Consider the following 27904-nt stretch of genomic DNA (forward strand, 5'->3'; position numbering starts at 1 on the left):
GGTGGTGGGGTCGGATTGCAGATGGCGGAAGTGTCGGAGGATGATGCGTTGGATCCGGAGGTTGGTGGGGTGGTACGTGAGGACGAGGGGGATTCTTTTTTGGTTTTTATTGCGTGGACGGGGTGTGAGGGATGAGGTGCGGGAGATGTGGGAGACACGGTTGAGGGCGTTCTCGACCACCGAGGAGGGGAAGTTACGGTCCTTGAAAAACGAGGACAACTGAGATGTACGGGAGTGGAATGCCTCATCCTGGGAGCAGATGCGGCGGAGGCGAAGGAATTGGGAATAGGGGATAGCATTTTTGCAGGAAGGTGGGTGGGAGGAGGAGTATTCTAGGTAGCTGTGGGAGTCGGTGGGCTTGAAATGAATATCGGTTGCGAGGTGGTTGCCCGATATGGAGACAGAGAGGTCCAGGAAGGGGAGAGAGGTGTTAGAGATGGTCCAGGTAAACTTAAGGTTGGGGTGGAAGGTGTTAGTCAAGTGTATGAACTGTTTGAGCTCCTCGTGGGAGCACGAGGCGGCGCCGATACAGTCATCAATGTAACGGAGGAAGAGGTGGGGTTTGGGGCCAGTGTAGGTACGGAAGAGGGATTGTTCCACGTAACCTACAAAGAGGCAGGCGTAGCTTGGGCCCATGCGGGTACCCATGGCTACCCCCTTTGTCCGTAGGAAGTGGGAGGAATTGAAAGAGAAGTTGTTGAGTGTGAGGACGAGTTCGGCTAAGCGGATGAGGGTGTCAGTGGAGGGGGACTGGTCGGGCCTGCGGGACAGGAAGAAGCGGAGGGCCTTGAGGCCATCTGCATGGGGAATGCAGGTGTAGAGGGACTGGACGTCCATGGTAAAGATGAGGTGTTGGGGACCGGGGAATTGGAAGTTCTGGAGGAGGTGGAGGGCGTGGGTGGTGTCACGGACATAGGTAGGGAGTTCCTGGACCAAGGGGGAGAAAATGGAGTCGAGATAGTTGGAGATCAGTTCGGTGGGGCAGGAGCAGGCGGAGACAATGGGTCGACCAGGGCATTCAGGTTTGTGGATTTTGGGAAGGAGATAGAAGCGGGCAGTGCGAGGTTGGGGAACGATGAGGTTGGAGGCCGTGGGTGGGAGGTCACCTGAGGTGATGAGGTTGTGGATGGTTTGCGAGATGATGGTTTGGTGCTCAGGGGTGGGGTCATGATCAAGGGGGCGGTAGGAGGAGGTGTCGGAGAGTTGGCGTCCGGCCTCGGCGATGTAGAGGTCAGTGCGCCATACTACAACTGCACCTCCCTTGTCCGCGGGTTTTATGGTGAGGTTGGGATTGGAGCGGAGGGAGCGGAGGGCTGCACGTTCTGCGGGGGAGAGTTTTTTCCATGCGGGTAGCCCACAAGCAACCGCAGGAAGTGCTACACCTGCCCCCATACCTCCTCCCTCACCCCCATCCCAGGCCCCAAGAAGACTTTCCACATCAAGCAGATGTTCACCTGCACATCTGCCAATGTGGTATACTGCATCCGCTGTACCCGGTGTGGCTTCCTCTACGTCGGAGAAACCAAGCGGAGACTCGGGGACCGCTTTGCAGAACACCTACGCTCGGTTCGCAACAAACAACTGCACCTCCCAGTCGTGAACCATTTCAACTCCCCCTCCCATTCCTCAGACGACATGTCCATCCTGGGCCTCCTGCAGTGCCACAACGATGCCACCCGAAGGTTGCAGGAACAGCAACTCATATTCCGCTTGGGAACCCTGCAGCCCAATGGTATCAATGTGGATTTCGCAAGTTTCAAAATCTCCCCTCCCCCCACCGCATCCCAAAACCAGTCCAACTCGTCCCTGCCTCCCTAACCTGTTCTTCCTCCCACCTATCCCCTCCTCCCACCTCAAGCCGCACCTCCATCTCCTACCGACCAACCCCATCCCGCCCCCTTGACCTGTCCGTCCTCCCTGGACTGACCTATCCCCTTCCTAACTCCCTACCTACACTCACCTTTCCTGGCCTCATCCCCGCCTCTTCGACCTGTTTGTTTCCTCTCCACCTATCCTCTCCTCTATCCCTCTTCTATCCGCCTCCCACTCTCTCCCTATTTATTTCAAAACCCCCTTCCCCTCCCCCTTTTCTGATGAAGGGTCTAGGCCCGAAACGTCAGCCTCTCTGCTCCTGTGATGCTGCTTGACCTGCTGTGTTCATCCAGCCCTGCACCTTGTTGTCTCTAATTTCTAGCCAGTTCTGTTTTAAACCCAAAAAGCAAGCCAAGCCAATTTGCATGCAGCAGTCTTCCACAGACAAGTGAAACAAATGTTGAGGGGATTATTGGGCTAGATTTGTACATTTAAAGGATAAATATTGTGCAGGACACTGGGAAAATATCCCTGCAAAAACACCTCTGCTCGTGATGAAAATTGGTGTAAAATTCCATCAGCCAGTTTGATTTGATAAACTTGAATCAATCATGCCACTAACATTGGACCTGTTAAACATTAATATTTTGAAATATTAATCAAGGTCTTTTGATTTTGTATCAGTTCTTCAAAAAGAAAATAAATTTAACATTATTGCCTTGAATTCCTGCCAAATTAGCTTTTTTGGCAAGAAATTGTCTGAGGTGATTTATAAAGGAACAAAAATGCTCAACTTAACTCAGTTGTCATAGAGTTGAAAACTATTTTCCTACTTTGACACAATCACTAATAAGTGAGGATTGTCCATTCTCTTTTCTGTTATCTTTATTTGCTTTTCTCTTTGCTCTTGCAAATAAAAATTGAAAATCTCACTCGGGTTTAAATGAGGATTATGCTGATGTGAATCATTTCCCACGTACAGAAGTTTGTTGTCTGTGGGAAGGGAAATGTAGCAGGACCACAGGAAGTGTTACCAGGTTGAAAGTTCAAGTGAAGTAAAAATGAGTGAATCAAGTCTTTCATGTAGGACAGTTTCTTTTTCAGTGTCACATGTTTTGAAGCAAACTCATCTCTGGCACATGTTTTGTTATGTTCAGATGTGGGGCTACTGTGACAAAAATAGCCTTTAACAATTTGAACTTTAAGCGCAGCAATTCAATTGTTAGGACTTTAAGATGCACTGTTCCTATTGTTCAGGGAGTACGGTTTGCAGGGAAGAGGTAGGCTGCAACCTTAATTTTTTAATAAGCTGAGATAAGGTAGGAATTCATGGAAAGAGGAGACTTGCTTTCACAAAGGAAATGATCTACTAATTTTTGTGTTTAATAATGTTTTGAGTTTTTCATTTTGGTTAATCCTCAAACCCTCTGTTATTTCGTCTGAGGTGATGTAATATTATCACAGGTTTTATCTTTCTTGTATGTGAGATTAATTGACAGGAATTAAAGACATGTAGGATGGATTGGAAAGAGATATTTAGAAGCAGTTTTCAGCATTCCCTTATTTGAAAGCAAGGTTTAAAAAAAAACTGGAGATTTAATTAACTGCCTGCTATTAACAAAAACAACTTTTAATTGCACTGTAGACCTATTAAACAAAATTCTACTTTCCACAAGATCAGTTATCAAACAGTTGTGAAGTTGGATTCTCTAGAAAACTGGTCAGAGTACTGGTGAATGAAGGTTGTATCCCAGGCTTGTAAATATGTTTAACTTAAAAAGACTAGAGACGAATGGATTGTTTTTAAGCAGATATTGAGAGTTTTAATATACAGAACCAAGGCTAATGCTCTAGCCTGCGCTGCCACAGTGTGTGGTGGAAGCACGTTCACTCGAGGCATTCAGAAAGGTGTTAGGCAGTTATTTCGAAGAAGAATGTGTAAGATTATGCGAAGAAGGTAGAACAGTAGTTGTTTGGCGACCTGGTGCAGACATGATGGGCTGAATAGACTTCAGTACTGTAACCATTGTGATTTATTCTGAATTAATGTGCTTAAAATAGAGCTCTCTGTTAGGATACGCAGTGAGAAAGTTCTTCCACAGAAGAATCAGTTAGCAAAGAGACCAGATTTAAGATATTTGGCAAGAGATCCATCAGGTAACGACATTTTTATAAGGATAGAGTTATTATCTAGAACGTGCTTCCATAAGGAAAGGTAAAAACAGTCCATTCAGTTGACATTGATTCCAGCTGCATAGGGGATAGGTAGGTGGGGAGGGAGGAGGAGGAGGGGAATGAGAGGATAAAAAGCAGCTTGAATGGCAGTAACATCAAAAGAGCCTCAAACTGTTGACACACTACTCACTGAAGATTGGAAATGACCCACTTTAAGTTTGAGCTGTTGACAATGTGAAGATGGAGTGCTTGAGATAATGTAAAATGGCTGGGGAAGGGTTTGTTACATGATCCAACATTTTATAAGGATTAAATTGTTGACCACTTTCGTGCAAGCATAAAATTATTGTTTCCTGCGACCTTTTGCTAGATAAAAATTAACAAAAAATACTAACTTTGCCCTGGTATCTTGAAGGATACCTTCGATTTAAAGAATGAAATGTGTAGCAGTAGTATTTTGTTTCTATTTAAGTATCAGTCATTGCAAAATATTTGATATTGATCTCTTCTGTATTTTGTTTTTCCTTCAATGTCATCAGGTGGGAAGAAGAACACTATGAGGATGGTGTAAAATGGATGTTTCTTGAACACCAAGGTCCACTGTTTGCACCTGAATATGAGCCACTTCCTGATGGTATTGATTTTTATTACGATGGTGAGTATTAATGTTGGCACCTTTTTTTTTTCTCCCAATGTTTCTGGAAATTATCAACAGAAAGATACAATTTCTAGCATGTCAAACATTACTTATGACCACCGATTTCTAAGACCTTTGGATTGCAGGTTCATAGTTCCTTGAAAGTGGAGTCACCGGTAGACAGGATAGTAAAGAAGGCATTTTCGTATGCTTGCCTTTATTGGTCAGTGCATAGAGTATAAGAATTAGGGGGATCTCATGTTGCGGCTGTACAGGACGTGGGTCAGGCCAGTTTTGGAATACTGCGTGCAGTTCTGGCCTCCCTGCTTATAGGAAGGATATTGTGAAACTTGAAAGGGTTCAGAAAAGATTTACAAGGATGTTGCCAGGGTTGGACAATTTGAGCTATAGAGCGAGGCTGGGGCTATTTTCCCTGGAGTGTCAGAGGCTGAGGGATGACTTTACAGAAGTTTATAAAATCAAGAGGGGCATGGATAGGGTGAATAGCCAAGGTCTTTTCCCCGGGGTTGGGGACTCCAAAACTAGAGGGTATAGGTTTAAGGTAAGTGGGGAAGGATTTGACAGGGACCTGAGGAGCAACCTTTTTGTGCAGAGGGTGGTGCAAGTATGGAACGAGCTACCAGAGGAAGTGGTGGAGGCTGGTACTGTTACAACATTTAAAAGGCACCTGGATGGGTATATGAATAGGAAGAGTTTAGAGGGATATGGGCCAAATGCTGGCAAATGAACTAGCTTAATTTAGGATATCTGGTCAGCATGGACAAGTTGGACCAAAGAGTCTGTTTCCATGCGGTACAGCTCTATAACTCTATATGTGTTGGTTAAAATGTTCGAATAGGAGGGGATGCTTTTTTTCCAAATTCCTGGAGCCCAGTAATGAGTTGCATCCACTCAGTCATTTTTATTAAAATAAAAGTACATGAATATTTGAGGGGAGCTGGTAAGATATACAATGGATAGTAACTTCACATTACAAAAGGTCGCACCTCAAATTATTAAAATGGGAAATGTGGCCTGACTATGGCTAACAGGAAAATTAGGAATAGCATCAGATCCAAGAAAGGGGCATACAAATAGGCCAAAAAAAAGCAGCAAATCTGAAAATTGGGAGCAATTTAAATTTCAGTAAAATGATTTTAAGAGGACGGATGAAGGAGAGGAGTGTAACCTTATAAGGAACATACAAACTGATTATAAAAGCTTCTATAGATATGTGAAGAGAAAACAACTGGGTAGGACAAATGTAGGTCTCGTACAGTTAGAAACAAGGGAAGATATAATGGAGAAAAGAGATGGCAGACCAATTAAATACATATTTTGGCTCTGTCTTCACAAAGGATGACAGTTAACATAGCAAAGATGCCGAGGAACATAGCTTGAGTGGAACTGAAGGAAATCAGTATTAGTAGGGAACTGGTGTTGGGGAAATTGATGGGATTAAAGGCCAAAAATCTTCAACATTGGAGGGTCACCTTTTAAGATTCTACAGATTTTAGAACAGTTCCTGTAGATTGTAGGGTAGCTAATGTAACCCCACTACTTAAACAAGGAGTTGAGAGAAAATAGGCAATTTTATATAGACCTTAAGGTTTTGGAGTAGATTTGTAGCTTGGGTTGTGGGTGTTGGGGTTGGTTGGCTTGCCGAGCTCAGGCGGGAAAACATGCTGACGCTTGATCAGAGGCTGCACGGAGGCTGTTACCAACATGGTAACAAAACGTCAGCGAAAGAAGAAACCAGCTCAGTGAGCCAACCAGCCTTAACAATCTTATGTAGACTTATTAGCCTGGTATTGGTAGTGGAGAAATACAGATCATAAGATTTAATAACCAAGCACTTGAGAAAACAGTGACAGAATTGGATGTTTAGCATGGATTTGATTTACAAAAGGGAAATCATATTTTACAAATGGAAATGTTTGAAGATGTAACTAGTAGAGTTAATAAGGGACAGCCAAAGAATGTTGTGTATGTGGACTTTCAGATGGCTTTCAACAAGGTCCCATATAAGAGATTAGCATGTAAAATTAAACACATGGGATTGGGAGTAGTGTGCTGTCATGGTTAGAGAGCGGATAGGCAGACAGGAAACGGATTTGGAATAAATGGATACTTTACAGAGTGGCAGGCAGTGACTATAGGGGTAACTCAGCAATCAGTGCTTGGACCCCAGCTATTGACAATATGTATTAATGATTTAGATGAAGTAACTAAATGTAATGTCTCCAGGTTTGCAGGTTACACACAGCTGTCTGAGAGAAAGGATGCAGAGATGCTTCAGTGTGATTTGGACAAGTTGTGTGCAAATGTATGAAAGGTGAAATATAACATGAATAAATTAGGTTATTCACTTTAGCAAAAACAGGAAGGCAGATTCCTATTTGGATGATGATAGGTTAAGAAAGGAGGAGGTGCAACAAGACCTGGTTGACTACGTTCACCGATTGGTATAGGAAAACATGCAGCTGCAGCAGGCAGTGAAGAAGGCAAATGGCATATTGGCCTTCAAAGCAAGAGGATTAAAGTTCGGGAGCAGAAAATTGTACAGGGCCTTAGTGAATGACACCTTGAGACTCCTGCAGTTTTAGCCTCCTTATTTGAGAAGGGATGTTCTGGCTACGGATGGAGTGCAACAAAAGTTTACCAGACAGATTCCTGGGATAGCAGGGCTGACGTATGAATAGAGACTGGATCCGTTCAGACTATATTCACTGAAGTTTAGAAAAATGAGATGGGGAGCTCTAAGCAACTTATAAAATTCTACCATGACTGGACCAAGTAAATGCAGGAAGGATGTACCCGATGCCCAGGGAATCCAAAACAGGACTTGTTGGCCAAGGATATAGGGTAGGGCATTTGATACTGAGATGACAAGGCATACAAGGCTATGGGCAAATGCTGGAAAATGGGACTAAAGTAGCTAGGTGTTTGTTTTGACTGACACAGACTTGATGGGCTGAAGGGTCTTTTTCTGTGTTGTAGACCTCTTCCTTTGAGGAAATATGCCTTTAGCCAGAGAGTGGTGAGCATGTGGAATTTTCTCCACTACTGAAAGTGGTCAAGGCCATATATAACTCTTTCTTCAGATATGAATGATGTCATCGGTGCTGCTTCCCCCTCTCATCAAGAATTAGAAAAGTTGATCAATTTCAGTTCCAATTTCCACCCTGCTCTCACCTTCACTCGGTCCATCTCTGACTCCTCCCTTCCTTTGCTCAATATCTGTTCCCATTTCTGGGGATAGACTGGCTACCAATATCAAGTACAAACTCGCTAACTCCCATAGTTACTTTTGACTATACATCCTTACCCTGCCTCCCGTAAAGAGCCTTCCATTCTCCCAGGCTCTGTTGCATCTGTTCTGATGATGCCATCTTCTACAAGGGGGCCACTGAAATATCCAGCTTTTTCCTCAACTGAGGATTTCCTACCACTATGGTTGACGGGGCCCTCCAACCTATCTTCTGCACTTCAGCCTTACCCCTTCTCATTCCTCCCACAAGAGCGATTAGTGTCCCCCAGTCTTCACTTACCACCCCACTAGCATTCACATCCAAAGGATCATTAGTTGCTGGTTTTGCAACTTCCAGCAGAATGCCATCACCAGAAATGTATTCCCCACCCCATCACATCTCTTGTCAGCCTTCTGCAGGGATTGTTCCCTGTGGTACACCTTGGCCCATTCCCCCTCCACTCCTAACACGGTCCCCACTCCCACAGCACCTTTCCATGCAATCACAAAAGTTGCAACACTTGCCCGTTTACTTCCTCCCTCCTCACTATTCAAGGCACCAGACACATCTTCCAGGTGATCCAGCCATTTACCTGCACTTCACTCAATCTAGTCTAGAGTATTTGCTACTCGTGGATGTAGACCCCTCTACGTTTGGGAGAGACAGTGCAGACTGGGTGACCACTTTGCTGAACAGCTACGTTATGTCTGCAGAAATGACCCTGAGCTTCCTGTTGCCTGCCACTTAACACACCACTGCATTCCCTGGCCAACATCTGTCTCGGGCTTGCTGCTGTGCTGTACTGAAGTTCAGTGTAAGCTAGAAGGACAGCATCTCGTTTTCCTGTTGGGAACCCTACAGCCGTCATGTTTCAGTATCGAGTTCAATAATTTTAGGACTTGAGCACCTCCTCCTGTGTCCTTACCTCGCCTCCGCTTACCAGACCTTGTCATCACTTGGGCATCTCCACCAACCACCTGTTGTCAGACACTAATGGATCTCCTGAGAAGCAATTAATTCTCTCAGACTGACATTTACCCATTTCTTTGTCTGCCCAACTGTTTTTCGTAGAATCTCTATAGTGTGGAAGCAGGGTATTCGACCCTCCGAAGAGCATCCCACCATACCCACCCCCCTACCCTAATAACCCTGGATTTCCCATGGCTAACGGCCCACCTAGCATGCACATCCCTGGACATTATGGGCAATTTAGCATGGCCAGTCCACCTAACCTCAATCTTTGGACTGAGAGGAAACCGAAGGAGACCCATGCAGACACAGGGAAAATGTGCAAACACCACACAATTGTCTGCAGGTGAAATCGAACCCAGATCCCTGGTGCTGTGGGGCAGCGGTGCTGACCACTGAGCCACCATACTGCCCTTTTTCTCTCTGGGCTCCTTCTCCACCTATCATTTATACTTGATCCTCACCACATATGCCAACCTTTTCCTCTTTACGATCAGTTCTAAAGAAGGATTCACTGGAGCAAAAACATTAATTCTGCTTTCTCTCCATAGGTGCTTCCAGACCTGAGTTCTTTCCAGCAATTTCTGTTTTTGTTTCTAAGTGTATGTGACCGAGCTGCCATTGGAACATGGTACCAAAATTGAATTTTATGGAAGGTCATGTGATAGTTTTAACTAGAGCAGGGAAGCTGACTTTACTATGCAAAGACTTACAGGTTTTCTCAAGGATCTCTGAATCTAGCTGTCAAAAAGATAGTGTGTATGCAAAATGCTGTGTAATTAGGGCTTGAAAGCAGAACACTGGCAAGAACAGGTTTCCATTATGAAGAGGTGACCTTTGCAGAAATTTAAAAACACAAGTTGCCAGTGGGTGCCTTGTAGATTATGTTAGGGAGGATTGATTGCAAGGAATTGATTTGATTTACTATTGCCACTTGTACCTAGGTAAAATGAAAAGTTTTTTTTTGTTTTGCATGCAGTACAGGCATACCATACAATATGCAAAGGGATAATAGAACAGAGGAAGGAATAGTGTGTTACGGCTGCAGAGAAGGCGCACAAAGAGTGAGGTCAACATTAAATTTAAAATATGAGAGGTTCATTAAAAATTCAAAAACAGTGGGGAAGAATCCTGCTCCTCTGATGCTGCTTGGCCTGCTGTGTTCATCCAGCTCTACACCTTGTTATCTCCGAACTTGAATCTGTTGGTTCGTTTGTTTAAGCATTTGTATCTTCTGGTGGGAGGATCTTTGATTATGTTGGCTGCCTTCCTGAGGCCGTGAGAAATATAGATGGAGTCAGTGGATGGAAGGTTGGCTTGTGTGATGACTGGGCTGTGTTATCAACTCTTTGTAGTTTCTTAAGGTCCTGGGCAGAGCAGTTGCCATACCTAGCTGTCTGCTATTCTGTTTTCCTCGCTTTGTAGCCCGTTACGTCATCTAGGCCTTGACACAAATGGCAGGTGTCTGTGTGGATAGTTTGGGTCTCTAGCTTAGTCTGGTATTGGCTCTTGGCATTTCTAATGGCCTTACAAAGGTCGTATCTGGATTTCCTGTTAGTGTTGGTGTCATTTGACTTGAATGCCGCACACCTGGACTTCAGTAGACAATGTACCTCCTGGTTAATCCATGAACTGTTTTTAAAGGTAGTCTGGCAAATTTCCACCAGTGCAATAGGGAGAAGACAGTCTGGTGAAATGCTGAGAGAATTTGGGACTTTACAAATGAGTATATTTCTGCTGAGAGCGTGGTATAATGAATCTATGAATGTTGAATGGAATTTTAAGTATCTGATGAGGGATAACTTTTCTGCAGTTTAGAGTATTAGTTGCCTATTAAATAATGTTTAGTTAATGTTGAATTTAGTTTGTTGTAGTGAAAGATTTAACTTAAAATAGTGTTTTGTGATTCCTTTAAATAGGTCACTGGGAATTCACCTATCTTTTTATCTACTGAGATTGTAACAAGATAGGGATGCTTCATTTAACTTCTCACCTTAAAATGTAGCACTTCAGTAGTAGGTATCTTCGTAATCCAGATGTTCCTCCCCCATTTCTGAAGAAGGGTCCCGACCTAAAACGTCAACTTTCCTGCTCCTCTGATGCTGCCTGGCCTGCTGTGCTCCTCCTCCACACTGTTATCTCGGACTCCAGAATTGGCAGTTCTTGCTATCTCTGACTTCAGTAGTACAACATACTTTCACAACTGGATGAGAGTGTTGGTTTACATACTGTGCTTTATTCCAAAGCAGGACTTAACATCTCGTCCTCCTGGGTCGTTTACAAGTTTTACAGAGTGAACTAAATTATACTTTTTCTGAAAAATAATGCGGCTCATAACAAGTTTTGAAGTTAACTTCGATTTCAGCACACAAGCTAATGTGTAATAATCAATTGAATTGGATTGATTGTAACTGTAAACTCGCTGTTGTTGCAGCACAAAATGAGAGGATTTCTTCAGCTCAACCTTTTACACTAAGCAAAAGATTAAGGTTGTAATTATTTCTACCCCTTTACTTTTTCGAATAAATAGTTAGGAAGCTTAATTTGTGCATAGAGGTAAGACAACAACTGAAAAGAGAAGTTAACTTTTTAAGAACAGACTACTGTAGATGGTGGAAATCAGAGATTGAAACAGGAAATATTAAAATGCTCCACAATCTGGTATAATTTAGGGAGAGAGAAAAGGAATTGGCATTTCCAGATAATGACCCTTTGTCAGTAACACCACAGATGCAGTTGGACTTCCTGAATATTTCTAGCAATTTGGTTATAAAAACTTAAAATAAAAACAATTTGTAGTGCTGGCAAAGCTTATAAACAGTAACCTCCATTTTCCTTTTCCATATTTTGATGTTGATGAAAATACACAGCCAGCCCAATATTTTATTTAAAATTTGTTAAGTTTGCTGCAGGTTCTCTTTACCCTCTCTATATTTGATAGCTTGTTTGGTAAATTTGGTTTTTGTGTAGGTAATCCTATGAAGTTAAGCCTGGCAGCAGAAGAGGTGGCTACCTTCTACGCTAAGATGCTGGATCATGAGTACACTACAAAGGATGTCTTCAGGCAAAACTTTTTTCACGACTGGCGGAAGGTTTGTGTTACTTTTAATTTAGAAAGGGTAAAACCAAAATTGAAGAGCAGAATCAAAGACAATGACTAACTTACAAATTATTAATTAGGTATTGCAAAGTTTGGACTTTAAAAGACTGTAGATTAGAAGAATGGAGAGAGAGTTCAGCAGTTTAAAGTCCAAATGGAAATGACTAAGTGATTTACATATTCTTAATTTGATGACGCAGTCAATTTCCTTGAATATCAACTTTTTAGCAGGATGAGTGTAATTCAACAGAAAAGAAGTGCATATGTGAAATTAAAACAGAAAATCCTGTAAATCTGTTGCATTAGTGAAAAGGCGAATTAACACTGCAGGTTTAGAAACGTGAGCAGAACTTTGCACAGCTCACTTTGCACCTGTGGTTATTTCTGCAAGTGCTGATACATCTTGTGTGTATTTTAGCGCTCCCTGAACTGAATCTGAGCTGGTCCAGCATAAACCACAATATGAATTGTAATTTGCACTCTATTTAATCATTTATTCTTAGGATACGGACAAGGCTGTAAGCTGTTTTCATTGTCCATACCTAGTTAACTTGAGTAGGTACAGTAATAGGCCTTCTTAAGCCACTGCACATAATCCTGTAATAAATGATAGGTGAAGATAGCAGAAGTTTGGAATTCCCTTCTGCAGATGGCAATTTTAGGTAACCTTCGGTTTAATTGAATAATTTAAGGTATTATTGATCAAGTCACCAAGGTATATAATATAAAAGATAGCTTTGTGGAGTTTAGTCACTGATCAGCTGTGATCTCATTGAATAGTAGAACAAGTTCAAGAGTGCTATGGCCCGCTTCTTTTCCTCTGTGCATGGGGTAAGCATCCTTTTGACCTAGTAATGAAGGTAGCAATGGTATATGAATTAGAGGGACCTTATAAGTAGATTCATTCTCATGATTTGACAGTTTTGGTGTTAAAGGTGAAGGGTTTGAAATGCTGTCAAATTGAGATTAAGAAATTGTTGTAGTGCAACCTTTTTTGTTTAGCACCTATTCTACCCAAATTGCAATGCTAGTGGTGTGTTAGGAGTATGAATATTAGCTCCTGAACTGTTTTGTCCTGGATGGTGTTTTATAATGAGTGTTGGTAACTGCACCCATCTAAGTGAGGAGTGAGTGTATTCAATATTTATAAAAGTTCAAGTCTATATTATGGTGGAGATGCCTTTGAATATTCAAAGAGGGAAATCGCTGAAAATATTTTGACTCCGCTGTACTTGGTTATTTTAAAACCTTGTTAGATTGATTGGTCCAATGAAGGTTATTGGTGATTTTCTCCACAGCGTGATGATATTGGTGTATCTAATGAAGCTGATGTCATTTTGAAGATGGTTATTCATTAAATAATAATAGGGAATAATACATAATCAAAATAGGAAACAATTAACAGTGGTCACTGTTTAGGTTAGATTTTAATTCCAGATTTCACCATCTGCCATGTTGGAATTTCTAATTCCAACTCGTCTATGCAAAGAAGTAGAGGAGACAGGAAGGTTGTGTCGAGAAACTTCCTAATCTGACAGACCTGTCTCCTTTGAAAAGGCCACTACCTATTGTATTTTTGTCTTGGGAAGACCAAGAGAAACGAAGATTCCAGAGTCGGGCTTTGGTGGCCACAGAGATTGATGAGGTTGTTCAGTGAAATTATCTCCCTCAGATTCTTGTATGTTTCAATACAATCACCCTCTTCACTCTTCAAAACTCTAACAAATAAAGATTAACCTGTTCAGCCTTCAATCCCTTTATTCCAGAAACAACCTAGTGAATTTTTTTCAATGTTGATATATCCATTTTTAAATATTGGGACTATTACTGAATAGTTCTCCCAGGTGCAGGGAGATAGCAAGAACTGCAGATGCTGGAGTCAAAGTCAATACAGCGTGGAGCTGGAGGAACATAGCGGGTCAGGCAGCATCAGAGGAGCAGGAAAGTCAACATTTCATATTTATTCCCGATGAAGTGTGTAAACCTGAAACTTCGACTTTCATGCTCCTCTGCTGCCTGACCTGCCGTGTTCCTCCAGCTCCACATTGTATTGACTAGTACTCCAGATGCAGCCTCACCAATGCCTTGTATAGATGTAACGAGACTTCTCTGGTTTTAAACTGCAACCCCTTTGGAATATACATCAAAATTCTAGTTACTTTCTTAATTATGTGCTGTTCTTAACTCCATTTGCGCTGAGGGTAAAACAAATAAAATAGCTTGTTTAGGTTAATTTAAGTGCATCTTATTTAGATGAATTACACCCCACTGTGCAATTAGATAACTATCATTCATTGTCATATATTACTTAGATCATGACTGTAGTGACACAATATATATTTCTACTGAGGGATTATAGAAGAACTGGAATGATGCATAAATGTTATGCAAAGGTAGGATTAGGTCACATTTAGCTCTGCCTTTGAGCAAACGGAATAAGTTGCCTGCTTATGCGATCAATGACTTTGCATAATTTCAAAGCGCTAGATCATTTCTGACTCCGAGATCACATCTTATAAAAGATGCAAAAGACAAACGAGTCAGGGACTTGACGGGTTAGATGTGGAAAGATTGTTTCCCCTTATGGAAGACGGCTTAATGTCAAAATAAGGGACCGCACCTTTAAGACCAAGCTGAGGAGAAATTCCTTCTGAGCATAGTGAATCTGTGGAATTCTTAACTGCAGAGGACTGTTAAGGCTAGGTTTATAAGTATATTCACAGTTGTGAGAGACAGATTTTAATCAGTAATGGAATCAAGGGTTATAGGGGAAAAGGCCAGAATTGGATTTGAGAATTATCAGATCAGAGCAGACTCAAAGGACTGAATGGCCTACTTCTGCTCCAGTGTCCTATGGTTCTATGTGTAAAATAAAAGGTTTTGTTTGCAACCAATATGGACTCCTGTTCAAGTTTTACTTTTCCGACAGGATTGGAGAGAGACTTTCCAGATTATTGTCATCAAAATATTCAGATTTTTCTCTGACAGCTCTAATTTTGTGTACTACCATATGCAGAATGATTTGATGCGAAAGTACAGCTTCATATAAGTTCTGATACCAGCAAAAATGGAAGTTCGTGAACCGCTCTGAGCGATAAATTCTGTGTTAATATAACTTAACCCATTCACTATTTGCGGCCTTCCTCTTGAGTGCAGGAAATGAATGAGCAAGAGAAAACGATAATCACTGATCTAGATAAATGTGATTTCACACAACTGCATCAATACTTCACTGAAAAAGCGGAGGCCAAGAAAGCATTGCCCAAGGAGGAGAAACAGGTGAGAAAATATTTTAAATAGAAGGCTTTTTTAAATTGACCTCTTGTCCCCTCGAGTCATTGCATGCTAGAGTACAATCTAACAGGTACTGGTAGCTCACCAAAATCATCAACCTTTATTTGAGAGTAGAGATAGTGAATGCCAGCAAACTGTTCACAATAACATTTTAAGCACAAACCTGCCCCTTTGTTAAAACTGGAATTAGATTTCATTGTCACGTGTACTCAAGGATAGGAATACACAAGTACAGTGAAAAGTGGACAAAGTCGCCATTCTTCGGTACTATCTTGGTCATAAAACCAGAATTTTTTTTAAAAACTGAAAAGATAATAAAAAAGCCAAAAAGTGGTAAACATCCAGATCTTAAAGACTAAAGTCTTATTTCCATGGAACTTGTGCCATGATTGGAAATAAACCAAAATAACACCTTTTCCTTGGAAGAGAGAGCAAGAGAAAAAAGACTAACTAGTATTGTTACTCAAAGATCAGTTGTGAGAAAACTCTTAAGATAGAGGCAAGGGGACAGAGTATGTTAGTAAGATCAATTTGAATTCCTCTGTCAGAATCCAGCACTGGGTGAAATGGCTGCTTCTATTGTTATGAGCTTGTATGGACACCTATTCCTAATTCCACAGTATTCTTAGGGATTAATTTTGAAGCAGTTTGATGCATAATGAGACCCAAAGGGCAGCTTCCTCTTGGAAACTGGAATTTCCTTCATTTCAGAGCAAGTATTGTACAAGACATAATTTTAATGAATAAACATTTCTTCCTAAACTACCCATGCTCCATCCTTGTCAACGTATAACCACAGCTGGTTAATATTCACATTGTTTCTATGGCTAAGGGTTTTCTTTTTTATTCACTTGTGGGAGGTGGATGTTATTGCCTATCCATAAACAACCTTGAGAAGGTGGTAGTGAGCTACCTTCTTGAACCACTGCAGTCCATGTGTAGGTAGACCCACAGTGCTGTTAGGGAGAGATTTCCAGGATTTTGTCCCAGCAAGGGTACTTTGCAGTATAGCTATCACTATTTTCTACTATTCACAACCAGTAACAACCAATTTTCATCTCAGTCTCTCTTTCACTACCATTAGCATTACCTTTTATCTTTTTCTCTGGGCATCTTCACCATTACCTCCGTTCTCTTTGCCAACAACCTAAGAACAATGATGATGAGTTGTCATCTTTTCCAGCCTGCCTTTCAGTTCTAAAGATGAATCATCTTTGACTCAAAATGTTAACTCTTTCTCTCTGCACCAATGCTGTCAGATCTGTTGAGTTTTCTAATATTTAATTTACTTTTTGCTGTTGTCAACCTGTGCAGTAAACTGCACTTCAGCAAACAATGCAGAATTGGTGAAAAATGTGCAGTGTTCAGCAAATGAAACGTTAGATTTCAGTATCTCGTTTTGGAGATTGTTTGAGATGGAAACTGCTTTCCATTCTTTTATCTAATTGACTTTGTTTTTAAAAATCTGTCAGACTTGCGTATTCTCAGCCCAGTTCTCTTCTTTTCATAGGCTGACATCACAAGCTGTAACAAGTGTCAAATATTATTCGCCAATTCCATTGAGGGGAATTTCCCTGAGCGAATGATTGGCATAAGAAATGCCAAAATGTCATACCAGTTTATTAGGGGTTGCTTTGAGGTGCAGATCCAAGGAATCTTTGCTCTGCAAATTGTTGTGAAGTATTTTAAGTCATTGTTTAACACTGGGTGCAACAATAGAAATTGCTGGAAAAGCTCAGCAGGTCTGGCAGTATCTGTGGGGAGAAATTGAAGTTAACTTTTAGAGTCAAGTGACCCTTCCTCAGAACTGATGGTAGCTAGGAAAATGTTGATTTATATATAGAAGATAGGGTGGGGAAGGAGTAAACAATAGGTGGGGATAGAGCCCAAAGGGAGAGAAGAAGAGTTGGACAGACAAGGGAGTGGATAATGATCTGGCTAGCAGGGTGAATAGTTATTAATGGGGACGGTTAGTGGCTAAAAATGGGTTGTGTGTAATAGCAGACTATAATAAGGCCCACTGTGTGGGGGTCATAAGGATATGAGAGAGCTCAAGCCCTACAGTTGTAAAGTTTCAGAAGTCCGCATTGTTCCCAAGCGGAAAATAAGGTGCTATCCTTCCGGCTTACGCTGAGTTTCACTGAAACGTTGCAGCAAGCCTGTGACAGATGTTGGCCAGATAACAGGATGGTGTGTTGAAGTAACAGGCAACTGGATCACCGAGTCTTTTGTTCATACATCAAGCAGTCTCAATTTTACATTATTTGGAGGATAATCTCCACTGGTAAACTTCCAACAATACAGAGTTTTGAGGTTTTTACACTGCTTAAAATGGGACTGAAACTATTTAAAGAAAGAAAGAGGACTGGAATTTAGGATGCCACAGGGTTAACACCTTCATGTAATCTAATTTTACGAATGGAGGAGGTTATTGTCATGACCAAATAGCCCTAGACAGCATCCATTTACCCCTGTCACAGAGGAGCTGAAATCTTTTACAGAAAGATCAGCTTGGAAGCCAGGGATACCTTGATGGAATGTGTCGTCGTTTGTAGAAATGAGATCACTGAGTGTCTGTCCAGACCAGACTGTTGGTATTAAAATATATTATGCACTGATTATTCAGTAGGATGTTCTTGGGAATCTGTTTTTAATATTGTTTACTGGAACAAGCTATACATCTGCTTTTTCACTTTGAGTGCTTAGTGTCTAAGAATCATTTTATCACCATAATTGCTGTTCAGCTCAAAAGCCACATTTCAATTTATGCTGGGTTATTACTGATGTTGTTGAGTTTGATGAAAGAATTGAAAAAAAGATTGAATTTCTTGCTCACACAATTATGTGACTTAAAGTTGCTCCTTAAGAGCAAATGGAACCCCATGGTAATCGTGGAAATGCAGTTTTAGTTTTTGTTCATTCATGGTTGTGTCTAGGACAGTATTTTATTGCCAATTGATAATCACCATAGTAAAGGTGATGTAGTTCCAAGTCAAGATGGTATGTGGCTTGCAGTGGAACTTGTAGCTGGTGTTCAGATGCATCTGCTTTTGACCTTCGAGATGATGGAGATCATGGGTTGGAAGGTGCTGTCAAAGGAATCTAGAGTTGTTCCAGTTCATTGTGTAGATTGTATAGGCTGCTGCTGCTACTGTGCATCAGTGGATGGTGTTCAGATTAGGTGGCTACTTTGTTCTGGGATTGTGTCGAGCCTCTTGAGTGTCATTAGAACTGCAGCTGAGAGCCTTTTATACCTATTCTCATTGGGGATACTTGATGCCATATTTGGTCAAGGCTGCCTTGAAATTCCAAGCAGTCATTCTTGCCTCCCTTCTGAAGTTCATCTCTTTTGCAGCACTACTGCTGCCTCAGAGACAGGGACCCCGGTTCAAATCCAGCCTCTGGTGACTGTCTGTCTGTACGAAGTTTGCACATTCTCCCTGTGTCTGCGTGGGTTTTCTTCAGGTACTCAGAGTTTCTCCCATGTCAGAAGATGTGTAGGTTATGTGGAGTGGCCATGCTAAATTGCCCGTAGTGTTCGGGGATGTGCAGGCTAGGTGGGTTAGCCATGGGAAATGCAGCTTTACAGGGATGGGGTAGGGTGTGGGTGGGATGCTATTCAGAGGGTTGGTGTGGATTTGATAAGCAAGTGGCCTGTTTCCCCACTGTAGGGATTCTATTCAATGTTCACTGGTTCCTTAAGGTAGCAGGACAGGTAAATAAAGTGGTTAAAAAGGCATGTGAGATACTTGTCATTATTAGCTGAAGGGTAGAATTTAAGGGCAGGCAGGCTATGTAGAAAAGGTTGATTTGGCAACAAGTAGAGTATTGTGTGCACTTCTGGAATCAACATCATTGAAGGGATGTGATTGCAGAAATTTACTAGGATGTTGACTGGGCTGGAGAGTTTGTTATGAAGAGATATTAGATAGACTGGGCTTGTCCTCCTTGGAACAGAGGAGGCTAAGTAGATGTTCGAAATGTATAAAATTATGCTGGGCCATAGGATAGCTAACAAATAAATTGTTTTCCTTGATGGAGTGAACAATGACCAGGTGGCATAAGTTAAGGTATGGAGCAGGAGATTGAGCGGATGTGTGGTGGGAATCTGGAACTCGCTGCTTGCAAGAGTGAAATATGCAACAACCTTCATAACATTTAAGAAATATACGGGTGTAGACTTGCGCTGCAAATGCAAACTTGGCAATGGGATAAGTATATTTAGATTTTTTTTTGACTGGTGCAGAGTCGATAGAAGAAGGGCTGTTTTCTGTGCTGTAGACCTGTATGATACCTGATGAAGGAAAGCAGACCAAATTTATGGTATATCAATGAAGGCGACAAAGCAGAAAATAAAGTCATCACTTCATTAATTCAAATCTAAAAATTCATTAGAAAATTACAATCAAGCACAAGGCTCCTATAGCCTTGCTGCAATAGGGAAACTACAATTAATCTGTACAATCCAGGACTATAAAAGGGAAAAATGTCCAGGGTCTTTGCTGTGAATACTGCCTTACTTGAAATGGTAACTTTTGAGTCCAGACACGCCCACAACCAAATACTCTGGAAATACTTGTTGTCTTGACTCCAACATACATAACAGAAACTCTGAGCCGCCTGTGTATCCATATACTCACGGGAATGGAAGAAAATAGGTGTTTGGAACTTGGAACTATCTAGTAAAATTCCGTCTTTTCCTGCAGAAACTAAAATTAGAACAAGATGCAATTACTGAGATGTATGGCTACTGTATAATGGATGGCCATCGGGAAAGAATTGCAAACTTCAAGATTGAGCCTCCAGGGCTGTTTCGTGGACGTGGCGACCATCCAAAGATGGGAAAACTAAAGAAAAGGATCATGCCTGAAGATGTCATTATCAATTGCAGCAGGTAAACAAGTGCACATGATGTATGAGATAAAATATCAAGAGCAAACAGATCTGGTTTCTATCCTTTAGGTTCCCTCATAAATCTGCCACATTTTCTTCTTCCCAATAGTAATAATTTCCCCAGTATGTTTTGAGTTTGATTTTTCTTGGGCTAACTGCTTATATTTAACAATAATCGAGAACCTTCCTGCTGAAGCAAAACCTAACCTTGGTCACCTGCTTATAGTGATTTAAAAGAAAAACTTTGGGAATTGGTGGACTCTGGGACTGGGTTGCATTGCTTCATTCTGGTTTACTTTTAGCTCAGCTTGATGTAATGACATATTTATAGTCTCTAGTTTTCTTTTCTTGTTTCCTTCTCTCTCCTTCTATTAAGGTAACTCAACTGACCATGTGCTCCCAAAATGTTAATTATAAAGAGTACGATCAAGTCTAATTGTTGCACATTAGTTTAATGTCATTGCCAAAGTGAATATGGAATCAAATTGCAAAGCTTCCGATAGGGGTTACAGGGCAATTTGAAGCTGGATTTCAATGCAGCTTAGGACAGACTGGTTCCCAATATCTTTAAATGCTGGGTTCATGAGCGTTGTCTGAACCAGTGGTTACATACATAGTGCATCCATGCTTCTGAGATAATGGTTTTATAGTTCAGTGTCAAAGTAACCTGGTATTAAACTATTATTTGCAGCAAACTTTAAAACATCTTAACTCAGGATATGTTGTAAATAAAATTTAAAAATTGTGTTTTCTTTTTTAAGACATGAGAATTTTTTTTTAGTCATGTGGAGTTCTCTACTGCAAAGAGAAACAAAGGGAATGTTACTGAATTTATTTAAAACTGAGTTTGATTTTTGATAGTCAAGGGTTATTGGCTATGACAGGAAAGTGGATTTGAGACCGCAGTCTGATCAGCCATTATCTTATCGAGTGACGGAGCAAATGTAAAAAGGACCTTCTGCCCATAATTCCAATTTACGTTGCAGGAGGTTAACTGTCACTTTTGCATAGTAACTGGTTTGCTGAGTTTTCATTGTCGGTCTTAGCTCATTTAATTTGAGATAGTCTAACTTGTTCAACGTGTCTTTTTTGACTGTTGTTATAAAATAATCTTGTCTTATTCAGAGATTCCAATGTTCCAAAACCTCCAGAAAATCACCATTGGAAGGAAGTACGGTTTGATAATAAAGTGACCTGGTTGGCATCATGGACAGAAAATGTTCAGGGGTTACTTAAGTACGTCATGCTCAATCCAAGCTCAAAACTTAAGGTCTGTATTCCGTGAGTGTCTGTCAGTTTCTTCTTGATGTAAGAGGCACAAGATTTATTGCTCTATCTTGTTCTTTAACTTGTTCTTTCTTGACCAGAAATGCGTAGAATCGTTTCCCTTCATCTTGCTTTCCTGACACAAGGAGGTTTTCAAAAACAACACAATATGGAGCTGGAGGAACACAGCAGGGCAGGCAGCATCAGAGGAGCAGGAAAGAAACATCAGCTTTCCTACTCCACTGATTCTGCCTGGCCTGCTGTGTTCCTCCAGCTCCATTCTGTGTGTCTCTGACTCCAGCATCCGCAGTTCTTTACTATCTCCAAGGCTTTCAAAAACGAGTTTAGTAGCTTGTCAGAAAACCTCATCTGGTTCACTAATGGCCTTTAGGCCTTTCAGTTCTGAGGAAGGATCACCAGATTTGAAATGTTAACTCTGTTTTTTCGTTCACAGATGCTGCCAGACCTGCTGAGCATTCCCAGCAACTTTGATTTTGTTCCTTTTACGGAGGAAACCTGTCATCCTGACCTGGTCTGGTCTACTTGTGACTCCAGACCCACAGCAATGCGCTTCACTCTTAACTGCCCTGTGGGCAATTGTCAATGGGTAATAAATGCTGGCCTAGGCAGTGACACCCTCATCCTGTAAATTAATTTTAAAAACCCAACTACTGTTTACTTAATCTGTCTTGTGGTTTGGGACCAGATTGAAAATTTGTAGTATGATGAATAGGTAGGGTGGTGTTAATGACTAAAGGACACAGAATAACAAGTATAGGAGAATTTATCTTACCATGGGGTGCTTAGAAATTCCTGTTGCCTTATTAAGAACTGTCATTAGAAGCAAAGTTCAGTATTACGGAATTGTTACCGTTCAGAAGGAGGCCATTCAGCTCATTTGTGTCAGCTTCATCTCTCCAATGAACATTATAACGTTCCTGTTCTCCTGCTTTATCCACCTACCTTTGCACCTTGTTTTTATTCAAATAATCACCTAATGCCCTCTTGATAGCCTCATAACTTTACCTCACTTTCAGGTAGTGCATTCCAGAAACCACTCATGAAAATGTTTTCCCTCACTACATTTGCAAATCACTTTAAATTTGTGCTTCTTTGTTCTCAATCCTTCTTACAAGCAGGAACAGTTTCTCCCTATCTACTCTATTCATGCCTGTTATGATTTTTAAAACTTGCATCATATCTCCTCTTTGTTTCTCCCCACTGAGAACCGTCCCAACCTTCCCAATCTCCATAATTGATGTTTCTCATCCATGGAACAATATTTGCTGTTTTTCAGACTAAGGTAAATAAATATCAGAGAGAAAACTTCATACGGTTTTGTGATAAGAGTAAGCCAATATCTGAAAACAGTCAAATAAAATGAGAGCACCATGGATGTTGGAGATCAGAAAATGTTCGCTGGACGAATACCCAGCAATGATTGGTCTGCCTATAAGGAAAGGGTAGACAGGCTAGGATTTTTTTTAATTCATTGGATGTAGCTGTCGCTGGCTAGGCCATCTGTTATTGTCCAGCTCAAATTGCCCAGGATAGTTAATACTTAACCATATTGCTGTGGATTCTGGAATCACATGCAGATCAGCCCAGGGAAGAATGCAGTTACCTTCCCTAAAAGGACGTTATTGAATCAGATTTTCCTGACAAATGGCAATGGTCTCATGGTTGTCATTAAACTCTTAATTCCAGATTTTTATTGAATCCAAACTCCACCATTTTGACATGCTGGGATTCGAACCTGAGTCCCCTGTGCCTCTGGATTAATTCTCTAGTGATGATGCCACTAGGCCATTGCTCCTGGTCCTGAATCTGTTGGAGTTCAGTAGAGTAAGGAGCAAATTGTTTTGAAGCATAAAACATTCTAAGGAGTCTTAATATGGTCCATGTGTAAAGGATGTTTCCTCTTGAGAGAATCGAGAACTAGGAGTCCCTTTAAAATAAGACTTCATGTTTCAGTCTGAGGTGAATTTTTTTTTTTCTCCCTATGAGTCATTACTCTTTAGAATCCTCTTCCTCAAAGCATTGGAAGCAAGGTCCTTGAATATATTTGAGGCAGAGGAAGTCGATTGTTGATGAGCAAACTTACGCGGGCTAGGTGGTAATGTGGAATAATTGGATTAGCCTTGTACTGGTAGAGTATGCTGAAGGACTCCTCTTATTTTGATGTACGTGGGTGGACTCGGCAGTTTTGAGAGCTTGAAATGTTTCTTCATCACTAGATCAGTGGTTGTGTCTGGACTTGTACTTAAGTTTTCCTTTTTGCTCTAGGGATTCTGTGTCTTTTTATTGCTTAAGCAAAAGGCTGGTTTGTTCACTTCAAATGACTTCCACCATGCAAATGACTTAATTTCATTAAGATCATTTCATGTCTTTTGTGTTGTCAGAACCTTTAAATTCATACATTTTTTTTTAGAACTCATTGTTTTGACCAAATTTCAAATGTCTCCCTTTGTGATTGATTGCCTAGATAGCCCAATTCAATTCTTTGGGATGGTTCAGTGTATTGTCCAACTGAAAATGACTTTGAAAACTTAAAGGTGTTTTAAGTCACAGATTTTAAAGCAAAAATGTTATCTTCACTAGTTCAATCGTTTTAAAAAAAAAAAAAAAAATTGAAGTTTAGGAACTGCAAAATTATTATAGTCACATTTTCCTCCCCATCCTTTGACAGATTTTTTTTTTGTGAAATCAAACTGCACTTCTATCCTCCTCTGTTCAGCTTTTCAATTCTTTTCTCCCCTCATAATTAACATGTTGGGAAGTGAAGTAGTCATACAGTTTGAGGGCAATGGGTGCTACCAAGTATCTTCTATAGGGACTGATTCATAATTGATGGAGAATGGGATTGATTTGTGCAGGTAATAACCTTTTTGTGTGAATCTAAACTATTTATAAGGCTTTTGACCAAGGAGCGTCAAATCTAAGCTTGATGATTCCTTAAACCCGCATGTTTTAAAGCAGGAATCTATTGACAGCCTCAAAAATGGCTATCCCCCTCATGCGTATGGCTTAGGCATTCTGATTTGTAATATTCTTACAGAATTATGACTTCGATTAGCTATTTCCAGTCCAATTTGAGATTCAGTTTGAGAATTGCTTTTTGTTTTTGTTCCACAACCCTCATTGAATTATGGAGGATGACGTGCTCTGAGCTCATTTTCTTTTACTCTGGAATACAATGAAATGATGTATCGAACAATTAATTGATGAACAGAATGGACTTTGTATTTATGTCTATTAATACTCACAGGGTGAGAAGGACTGGCAGAAGTATGAAGTCGCTCGGCGCCTGAAAGAAAAAATCGATGCAATCAGGAATCAATATCATGTAGACTGGAAATCAAGGGAAATGAAAACACGGCAACGAGCAGTGGCACTATATTTCATTGACAAGGTACGATATTTTTATAATATTGCATTTTCTTTACACTGTTTTAAGGTAGGGAGAGACAGTAGTGTAGTAGACCAGAGACAGAGGCTAGTGCTGTGTTAGGAGACATAGGTTTGAATTCCACCAAAATGCCAAGAATGTACAACGTACAAGTGTAAGTAATTAGCAAGGGGGATGTTGAGGTTTATTGAGTACCCAAAAAACTATCTTCTGATAAAGGCAGAGGGTTTGAGTACATGGCATCAGTCTTCACGAGGATGCACTTAAAGAGAAAAAAGGATGTATAGACAAGATCGTAATCAAAAGGTCCTTCTCAAGGATAACTAGGGATGGTCAATAAATGCTGGCCTAGCCAGTAATGCCCACATCCTGTGAGTGAACTTATTTAAAAAGCCATACTAAGAAGAATAGCGTTGCTAAAACTTGCTAAATGAATGTCTAAATCGTGTACATCCTGGCAGAGTTATTGGCTAATACCGGCATCCATTCCAGGTGATGTGGATACAGGGCAGTGCCATAAAATTGGAGGGTTCGCTAAACTTTCACCATAGAAAGGGGGGGAAAAGGAGAAAGCAGGAGGTCTGCTCAACATCAATGCTGAGAATGTCGAGAGTACCATTATCTGGATTAAAATAGATTGCCTTTTTGGAGAGGCACAGCTAATCAAAGAAAATCAGGATAAGTTTGCTTAAGGCAAATCATTTTCTCTACAACATTTAAAAGGCATCTGGATAGGTATGTGAATAGAAAGGGTTTACAGGGTTATGGGCCAAAAGCTGGCAAATGGAACTAGTTTTTTTAGGATATCTGGTCAGCATTTGTCTGTTTGCATGCTGTACAGATCTGTGACTGACTAACTTGAACTTTTTTGAGATGTTGAGACCATCAAATTTTTTTTAGTTTTCTCAATTTTGGAACTGTGAGCTGAAGTTAAAAATTTAATTTGGTACAGCAGCTTGTTTTGAAAAGGAGAAGAAAGCAAACAAATTGATCTTTGATTGTGGGAAAGATAATTTCAGATTAATTATTGAACTAAGAACATTACAGACATTTTGGCATCAGAAAGTGTTATCTCCATAAGATATAGGAGCAGAATGAGGCAATCACCCCATTGAGTTTGCTCTGCCATTTGATCGTGGCTGATATGTTTCTCAATCCCATTCTTTTGTTCTCTCCTGACAGCCTTTTGATCCCCTTACTAATCAAGAACCTATCTATCTCCATCTTAAATACATTCAATGATCTGGCCTCCACAGCCTTCTGCAGCAATGAGTTCCACAAAGTCACCACCCTCTGTCTGAAGCTATTTCTCCTCATCTCGGTTCTGAAGGCTGTTCCCTCCCCCCTGAGGATGTGTCCTCTGGTCCTGGTCTCTGGTACTAGTGGAAACATCTTTTCCAGATCTACTTTGTCCAGGCTTCTCAGTCTCCTATAAGTTTTCAATCAAATTCCTCCTCCATTGAGGACAATCCTAGAATCCCCACTTGGCAGCTGGGTGAAAATAGAGTTTTAAGGGGTAATTGGTAATTAAACTTAATTTCTGGGCTAATCTTCAAACTAAATTAGTTCTTTAATCTAGTAACTAAAAGATGCGCTGTTATATTGGGTGTAGTTTTAGTCACATTTCTGAAACAGGAGTCGGCTGAGTCACTCTTCGGTGAAGCTGCTTAACTAGTCTGATCCAATTCCAAAACATTTGTTTTTGGGGCCTTTTAAAAAGGAGGGAACGTTAGTGCTTTTTAGCTAAATGAGAGTGCTTTTGAAATTAGGTGTAAACAGGGAATTAGGTGAAGCTGAAAGATTGAGCATCACACTCGATCTCATCTGGACAGTTTTAAAAGTGATATGGGCCCAATGGAACTAGCCAATTGGTAGGTGATATCCGCAGAATTTCCTGTACAGTTTTTAAAGTATAATATGTTAGCTTAAATAAAGGGAGGGACTTTTGATTATAATAGGTGTTTGAAACAGGGAAGGTCCCTAGTTAATTAAATTCTCTGAAAACTGGCTTCATCTAGAGAGAAGTCATGACCTCAGATGTGTGGTGTCCTCATGTTGCACAATGTGGGAAATAAGGGATGTTTTCAGTGTCACTGATGTCTACGTGTGCCAGCTGCAATAACTGGCTAACTGCTTTAGAAAACTGGAGCTGAGGGAGGACTCACTGTGGAGCATCACGGTGTTGAGGATGTCATGAACCTCAAGACCAAATGGCCCCTATCTGTGCTGTATCATTTCAACGGTTCTATATGACAAACCCTTCATCCCCAGGATCATTATTGTAAATCTCATCTGGACCCTCTCCAACTCCTGCATATCCTTCCTTGGATATGGGACTCAAAACTGCTCATAGTATTGCAAATGTGGTCTGATCAGAGCCATAGACAGTCTCAGCAGAACATTCCTGCTGTTGTTTTGTAGCCATCTCACAATGCATGCCAACATTGCCAACTTCCTTCTTAACTGCCAGCTGAACCTGCATGTTTGCCTTAAGAGAATCCTGAATTAGGACTGTCAAGTCCCTTTATGCCTCAGATTTTCAAAGCCTTTCCCCATTTGGAAAATAGACTACATCTCTATTCTTCCTACCACTCACATTTTCCTACGTTGTATTCCATTTACCACTTCTTTACCCGCTCTCCTCGTTTGATCCAGTCCTTTTGCAGCCTCCCTGCCTCCTCAACACTACTTGTTCTTCTTTGGCCTAGATTGTTAACGTATAACATGAATAGTTGTGGTCCCAACACTGACCCTTGAAAAATTCCACAAATCACAGGCTGCCATCCTGTAAAAGACCCCTTAACCTTCACTGTCTGCCTTCTGCCAATCAGATAGTCCTCTATCCATTGCCAGTATCTTGCCTGTGACACATGGGCTGTTTTCTTATTTAGGAGCTTCCTGTGGGGCATCTTGTCACAGGCTTCCGGAAATCCAAATAGATCACATCCACTGGCTGTTCTCTGTCTAACTTGTTCATTATCTTTTCATTAAATTCTAACACAGTTGTGTGGCACAACCCTTCCCTTGATGAAGGAGTGCCGATGCTGGAGTCAGATAACAGTGTGGAGCTGGAGGAACACAGCAGGCCAGGCAGCATC

At 41.0% G+C, this 27904-nt stretch overlaps 1 protein-coding gene across 1 annotated transcript in view; it reads left to right on the forward strand.

The window, feature by feature from the left end:
- LOC109911010 (DNA topoisomerase I, mitochondrial-like) overlaps nt 1–27904 on the forward strand; it is a 105951-nt gene that overhangs the window by 59389 nt on the left and 18658 nt on the right. Inside the window, exons 10-16 of the mRNA XM_020510244.2 lie at nt 2934–3092; nt 4527–4642; nt 11815–11936; nt 15101–15223; nt 19945–20132; nt 21257–21401; nt 24666–24809. Of these exons, the coding sequence (XP_020365833.2) occupies nt 2934–3092; nt 4527–4642; nt 11815–11936; nt 15101–15223; nt 19945–20132; nt 21257–21401; nt 24666–24809 (997 nt within the window). The remainder of the gene's footprint in view (nt 1–2933; nt 3093–4526; nt 4643–11814; nt 11937–15100; nt 15224–19944; nt 20133–21256; nt 21402–24665; nt 24810–27904) is intronic.

Source organism: Rhincodon typus, chromosome 4 (genome assembly GCF_021869965.1).
Source record: "Rhincodon typus isolate 14 chromosome 4, sRhiTyp1.1, whole genome shotgun sequence".
In the NCBI taxonomy this organism is placed as follows: Eukaryota; Metazoa; Chordata; class Chondrichthyes; order Orectolobiformes; family Rhincodontidae; genus Rhincodon; species Rhincodon typus.